This window comes from Cupressus sempervirens, chromosome 4 (genome assembly GCF_028749045.1).
Source record: "Cupressus sempervirens isolate cs-2001-9-10 chromosome 4, ASM2874904v1, whole genome shotgun sequence".
NCBI classification, from domain to species: domain Eukaryota; kingdom Viridiplantae; phylum Streptophyta; class Pinopsida; order Cupressales; family Cupressaceae; genus Cupressus; species Cupressus sempervirens.
Window position 1 is genome coordinate 349,434,023 of NC_143121.1, and position 8,264 is coordinate 349,442,286.

Sequence of the window (8,264 nt, forward strand, 5' to 3'; positions counted from 1 at the left end):
GTTAGTATACAAAAGTGACTTTAATAAATGACTCTTCCTTGAATATTAATCAAGGTGAGTTTAATTTGGAAATAATATACAATTCTACATTGAACTAAGATCTAATTTAATTTTAGATCATCATGAAAACAATCTTATAATGTTTCACTTAGAGATAAGTAATAATTGTAATATTTTAGCCATAATGTTTTTTAAGTAATTGATAGCAGCCAACAAGATGAGAGGGCTAACCCTAAAGTACAAAAAGGCTGAATAAACAGTTGGAGGTAGCCTCCCAGTCAACTAACGAAGATCAACTTTAAACATCAAAAAATAATATATGTTCATAGTCAGCTTGATAGTACTAGCAATATTTAAGCTAATACATAAAAATTCTGTAAAATAAAATAGTAGCCCTTACAAAAACATAAACATAAAGGTGCCATGGGTACTAAGTTCATAGGCATAATCATAAACACAATTAAAAAGGTAAATGACACAGGGCTAGCTACCCTTTTCAAGTCCGTGGTTGTTGTCCTTCTTAGGCACATCCTTGTCTAGATGGTCTTCAACGAATCCTCAACTAGGAACCCATAGATAGATAGAGTGGTCTTAGTGACTTTGCCCATGTCCTTCTCCTCTTTATTCAGCTACAAAAAATAAAGGGTGCTAGCCACGGAGTGCATGAACTCTGTGGAAAACTCCACCAAGGTTTCAAACCTCTAGCAGATAGTAGTTTGGTTTTCAACTAGGTCCCTTATGGAATTCTCCAACCTTTCCAATCTCACCTTGATATTGCTATGCTTGTCATTCTTCCTAGCACATTTGGGAGTTTCTTTTCTCAGGGAGGTAATATCATCCCCTCCACTCTTAGCTAGGGTAGCCCTAGTGGTGACAAAGACATGGGAGGGACTTGTAGGGCTTGGGGTAGTTTTTTTTTTCTTTTTTTTTTTCCCCTAAGGCATCACTTTCAGAGGAGTCAGAGCTAGAATCATGCATGGGGAGGGGGCAGGGGTGGGGAGTTAAATTTTTCCATCTAGAGGCATTTCTTGGACCTCCCTAAACTTTTGTTACCCTTCCTAGTGTCCAAATCTGACTCAATCAGGCTTATTTTAACCTCTGGGTTAATTTTGATATCAAGGGTAGGGGTTTTCTTGAACTTCTTATGGCTAGGTCCATGACTAGGGTCAAGGGAGGCTTGGGGGTTGATAGAGGAAAGGGGGTTAATTAAAAGTGGTGGATTTAGGGCAAGATGTTGGGTATAAAGTTTATTCATGAGCCCCTGGTGAATGAAGTAGAAGGTTTTCCCCTCCTCGTGTTTCCTCCTTGCCTTAAGAATACCATCCTCTAGCAAATGCAATAACAAAAAATGAGAAAGAGATTTGGTTCACATTCTTAAAATAATTTAGGATGGGGAAATGGTAGTAGTATAGTGCTTGGAAATAGTCCTCCAAGGTGATGTGCCACATGATAGCATAACAAATGACGTCCTAGGGCTTAGGAAGGGCAGCTCGAGAAAACCCACCACACAATCTCTCTAGTTCCTCCTTGCCTTTGAAGAATTTTTGCAGGCTAGCTTCCTCATTGAACTTTGCTTGCCTCCACTAGTTCTTTCCTTCCATCAAAAATTCACCAGCCCTCACAATGGTTTCTTCCAAAATATCGAACCTCATACCATTGACAATCACCTTCCTATCCTTCCAAGTCTAGAAGAATTGCATCAATATAACCTCATCGTGTTTCACCATACCCTCCATATACTATAAAAGGTCACATTCCTGCAAGTATACAATTTTTGCCTTGTTATTATGAATGCTATCTTCACCCATTAGTTCAATTCGATCGCAATTTCCCATACTATCACCCAGATCAACCACTAATTCATCAAAAGACATAGGCTTGTTGTAGGTTCTGATGCTATTGGATATAAATTGAAGAACCACAACAAATAAAATGAAAAGGAATTCCATGATCATCATAAGTCTACAATGTTTCCCAAAAAACAATAAACCACCCTTCATGGTACATGTGAGCATTCTCTTTTCATCTGTAAATGGCCATTGCAAGTTGTATCTTGTGCGAGAATTCATTAACTTGTCATTTTGATCATTACTAGACCATTCACTACATCTTGCCAAATCCACCCTCTACGTCCTTCCACATTAGTAAATAATGCTTATGACAATCGAAATCACAATGCAAATCAGTAAATAATTGTGCCAAAAACCCCCTTTATGAAGTGTATTGTTCATATGCCCACATGGAGAAAGGAAGGCCTACCACCAATTTTGACTATTCACATTGTATTAATGAAGGTATGCTCCCTTTCCATCACACCTTGAGTTGATGATGGCAACATTTTGATGTCATCACATTCCACAAGGCACGTGACACCATGGCCAAATTTAGCCAGCCCATCCACCATGCCATTTTCCTCACGATATATATGGACAATGTGGATCTCTTGGAAATTTTAGCCATATTATTAAAATTTATAAAAATATTATATAATTAGTTTTTTGTATTATATATAATATAATATAAATAATATATTAATTTTGTAATTTTAATAATATTATATAAATATTTTAAAAAGAATCATGGTGTAAAATAAATATATGATTAATATGTGTGTGCGTGTGTGCGTGTGTGCATGTGCGTGTGTGTGTGTGTGTGTGTGTGTGTGTGTGTGTGTGTGTGTGTGTGTGTGTGTGTGTGTGTGTGTGTGTGTGTGTGTGTGCGCGCGCGCGCGTGCGCGTGCATGTGTGCGTGTGCGTGCTCATTATTTGAAGTTATCTCTTCTCAATTGAGCCCTTTGTTTTGAAAACATCATCTTCTATTTTGTAGCCTATAATTTGATATCTTATATTTCATTAATGGATGCAACAAATGGACCAAAATTTCTTCTAAGAGACATCCTATAGCTCTTCATTGTACTCATTGTTGTTTATATAGGCATGATTGCTAGTTTATACCACATTCAGACCACTTCAATAACCTCTTATCCATTTCATAGAAAGCTAGCACTTCATTTTGATGATAAACTTATATATGCACACTATTTCTATATTAGAAGCAAGTTACTTTTATATCTCACTCTATTATATTTAAATTGCTACAAATATAGTGTGTGTACCATAAAACCATGACTAATGAACACAATTTAAGAAAGACAAATATTATTTTGAAATATATATGATATCTATCTTCTTCTTATGCTTAGAAAGAGAAGTATGAGAAATACTCTAGATGTCAAACATGTAAGAAGTGGCCCCATGTGCATAAAATGACACATACTTTTCCAAATGAATATGCTTGATTGTGTGACATATCGAATATGAAAAAAAAAATTATAATATATTTTTGTGGATCTACCAAATCCTTAGTTCTAAGCTGAATTTTCTAACTGATAAAATATTTAGCATAGTTGTGACTATTGTATTTGAAGATGCAAAGATAAAGCTATGGAAGGAGATAGTTTTTCAATTACATTACATTTTGTGCATTGAATTAGTTATTATCGATGTCAAGAACTTTGCATCAGCCATTGCATTCTCTAAGTATGTTGACAAAGTTAATTTCACTTAGAAGATTGAGTTATAATATTGTTATTTCACAACATTACAAATTTTGTCACAAATTGAAGACCACTTCCATAAAAAAATGATGAGAAGAAATGTAGTATTGAGAAAGGAAGGTTGACGTGAATAAGTAATAATTATACTATTGTATTAGTACATTTTTACTCAGAATCATAATGAGCAAAAGAAAATCTAACTATTGATCTATTAAAGTTGATTTTTTACAATATAAAAAAAACTAGTATTGAACTAAAAGTAATAAATAGTCAAAATTAAGTTATGTATCCCATACTTAAATTTATACAATATTTGAAACTGGTCCATTTATTTCACCGTGAGAATTCATTTAGACAACACTCCATGCAGAGAGTGCAAAAATTGGCATTCCTTTCCACTTTATAATAATGGCTTGTCCATCGGCATTCATAGTATAATGTTCCCTAGAAGCACATTCTTGTAATAACAATTGAGGCTGGTACATAGCTCAAAAGCTGAGCTCTTTTCACCGAACTGTGCTTGTCTAGAGAAACACGTCAACACATCAGTTGCAACATGCCTAACAAACCTCTCCTTCCCATCATAGACTATCATATAATAGAAAAATACTTCATGCTTCATCCTCCTAAAATCACATCTATCAGTCATGCTAACGTCCAACGGACTAAACTTCAGCTAACCTAGGGGACGCAGACCAACAATGTTAGTGATGTTCTCGTATATATAAATTTTGCGTTTATCTTGATGTCGTAAAATCATCAAATATGATGAGTCATATGAAAATTTTGTGTTGATCTTGATGTCGTAATCTTATAAATAAAACGAGATGTATGCAAATTTTGCATTAATGATAAAGTCGTGATCGAGTCATATACAACGAGATGCGTACGTGGTCAATGTGATTTTTAGTGTATTCGTTACACAAAGTAAAACCAAAAACATACAAATACAACATAATTTAAATAGGCAGACACATCCGTAAAAGGAGGCCGGCCTTCGAAGCACATTCGAAGCATTGACCCTTTCAAGTTGGGGATGTTGAGCTGAGCCGTAACGCACCTATCTACAGTCACTATTTAAGGAAACTATAGTCTATGGAGAATTGGAAGTGATTCATTTATAATAATTATTAAATAATTCAAAATGTTAAATTCATTATATTTTAAATTTTTATTATTAATCTATAGGTGTTATGCTATATGAAATGTACAATCTTCAATATGCAATCAATAGTTGATCTAATTGGACAAAAAATGTCTACCATAGCAAAGATAACTATGCTAATAATTCTAAATGTAAACTATTTCCCTCATCCTTACTCTAACCATATTTACTAACCTTAACTCTAACCTTAACCTTGACCCTAATCCAACAGTATCTCTTATCCCAACCCTAAATATGATACTAGTAATAACATAGACTCTAATCATAAATTTAAGCCTAAGCCTAACCTTATCTAACCCTAATCCCAACCCTAACCCTAAATGTTGACATGAACAACAAAGACGATAACCAAAAGGAGGAGGATATTAATGGCCCAGGAAAAGAATGAGAGGACCACTTAGAAAGAAGAAGGTGATCATGGCATTCAAGAATGATGAAGATGAAGCACAAGTGATCCAGATTCAAGTTACTAAGGCTCTTGAGGAGCTAGCTTAGGTGTTGTTTGTTATGGTCTTTTGATTTTTCTTTGCTTTGTCATAGGTTTTTGTTGGTTCTATATTCTAGCTCACTAGATTATATCATGGTTCATTTATTTTCTCCAACATAGCTCTACTTTTGGACTCTTTTGATCATATCATGTAATTTGTAAAACCTATTTTTCCCTAAATCAAATAACCTTGAAACTAATGCTAATTTTGAACCCTAACACTCATATTAATATAATAAGATATAAAATATTATATATAATTAACAGTTATAAATTATAATAGTCGATTATCAATAATATAAAAAATAATCTAAGTATATTGTTTTGTATCAATATATTATAATTAAAATAATTAAATACACAATAGACTATTACAATTAATAATATTATATTGTCTTTCATTTTGAATTGATTGCTACTAGCTTATATATTTTCACCTATTTTCATAAATTGTCTTTGTACAACAGACACCTCTCAAGCTATCCCTCAGCTTATATATATATATATATATATATATATATATATATATATATATATATATATATATAAGCTAGTTTATTATTACATCATAGGCATTTTATTTATACATAAAATGTACAATCTCCAATATGCAATCAAGTGTTGAAGTAGTTGGGAAAGAAATGACTATCATCACAAAGATCACCACCATTTATTACTTTTAAGATCAGAGATCACTCTTAAACTAAACAAGAAGATAGACATTGGCATGAAACATGATTCTCATGTATTGAAATATGGAAGCGTCATATTCACTTACTATTCAGATTGACAAGACTATTTATGAATTAATTGACTACAACATATCCATGCCCTTTAAACAACAAGATAGCATGTGTCACAATATGAATGGGTCATATCTATTCCACATTCAAATTGACAAGAATATTTATGAAGTGATGTGCTCTAGCTTCTTCTTAGCGTGCACACACACCCCCTCTCACACACAGATATATATATATTCTTAGCACCTCCACTAGATTCAAGTACTAGTTAATAATTATAATAGATAGTCAAATTCGAATTCCAGTGACCTACTTCTTCAATGCCCATAATATCTTTGAATTAAAAAACAACAATTTATATACAAATCGTCAGCGCTTATTCCAATGTGCTTCGAAGGGCCTATTTAAATTATGTTGAATTTGTATGTTTCTGGATTTACCTTTTCATAGCGAGTACGCATCTCCTTCTTTTAGAAATTTAGATGAGATTACGGCATCAACGTTAACGCAAAATTTCTATAGATCTCGTTGCATTTGATGAGATTAAGACATTAAAAATGACGGAAAGTTTCTATATATCTCGTTGTATTTGATGGGACATTGTGGTCTGAGTCCTCCAAGCTAGGTAAACTCTAGCCTTTTACTACACTTTCTAGAATACTCTACCCGTGGCAATGGAGGCCAGCTTTTTTGTGTCAGACCATCAAATGTTTCCTTCCGGCTCAGCGACGAATAATGATAAATCTGACCTTAACGAGGCTCTGGTTGGAGAGGAAGAGAACGGGGTGGAGTTCTTTCAACTTCTGTTGAAGTCTGGACATTTGATAGGCGAGGATAAATATGATGAGGCTGCTGAAATGGTCACCAAATGCAAACAATTGTCTTGTCAGATGGGGAATGCCACACAGAGGCTCGGCTATTATGTCTCTCTCGCCCTGCAGGAGAAAATCGAACGCCAGACTCTCCGAATGTTGAATAACGCAGCTAAACCAGTCCCCTATTTGGGCTTCGATATTGCCGGCGAATTCGACAAAAAGGAGTTTTAAAGTCAACTTGTTTACTGTAGTAGAGTTCTTCCCTTTGCCAGAGTGATGCAGTTCACGTCTGTGCTGGCAATCATTGACACCGTGGGGAATGCCAAGAAAATTCATGTGATTGATCTCGGGATGCGAATTGGGTCGCATTGGACAGTATTGATGGAGTACCTGGCACACAGATCTTTGTCCTCTGTTTTCCCTGCGCTTCAGCTTCTCAAGATTACAGCAGTTAGGATGGATCGCGAGGAGCTTTTAAAAAGCGGAGAAAGACTTCAGGAGCTGGTTGAATCTTTGGCGATTCCGTTCTCGTACAACACGGTAGAGATCGCCCGAATGGAGGAGATTAAGGAGGGCTTGTTCATCGTTGAATCTGGCGAGGCGTTGGCAGTTCATGCTCCATTTGTTCTGAGAACTTTGTTGTACGAACCTGTCCTGCTGGAAAATCTGTTAAGCGTTATACAGAAGCTACGGCCAAGCATCATGGTGAATGTTGAAACAGAAGCCCAGCACAATTCTCCATCTTTTGTTGATAGATTCAGCAAGGTGCTTAGCTTTTACATGGCGTATTTTGATATGGTGGATGTTAGCATGAAGGACAGAAGTGATATTAGGAGGATGAAACATGAGGAATTGTTACCTGGAAGTAGCATTAGGAATATGATAGTCTATGATGGGAAGGAGAGGTTTGTTAGAAATGTTGGAACTGATGTGTGGAGGTGTTTCTTCAAACAATCAGGGTGCAGCGAAAAGAGTTTTAGCTTTCGAGGTATGTATCAGGCGGAATTGTTAATCAAGGAATGTGGTTCCAGTGAACATTGTACTCTAGATGCTGATGGACATGCCATAATTGCCAAGTGGAAAGGCACACCATTATTTGCACTCTTCGCATGGAGTGCTGCCTGAATGAATTATCGTGTTGATGTCTGCATATTGTCAACTGTCAGCTGTTAGATAGACTAATAATTTGGGTTCTCTTTAAATTCCTCGAATTCTAAGCGAAAATGCACTACTACAATGGTGTTATTATTATTTGTGTATCTCACCCTTCGGTTTTAAATTGTGCATTTCTTCTCACAATTTCTGTTATGAAAGTGGCATTCAATTTACGTTAAAACTTGCAATGCTGTGCAATTACCATATTATAACTAAGTTTGTTAAGTGAAATCAAACAACTAATGTAAAGTGCTTGACATTGACAAGACCTGCAAAGCAGTCAAGTTCTTGTTGAGGATGGTAAAGTAATATTTCCTTGATGAGTGATCTTTTTTTTATAAGA

General features: G+C 35.2%; 1 protein-coding gene across 1 annotated transcript; it reads left to right on the forward strand.

Moving 5' to 3' along the window:
- The first annotated feature begins 7,042 nt into the window (after nucleotides 1–7,042).
- Nucleotides 7,043–7,891, forward strand: LOC149561472 (DELLA protein RGL3-like). The gene has a single exon (XM_089827831.1). It carries the CDS (start codon nucleotides 7,043–7,045, stop codon nucleotides 7,889–7,891), a length of 849 nt encoding a protein of 282 aa, XP_089683957.1.
- Nucleotides 7,892–8,264: the final 373 nt, after the last annotated feature.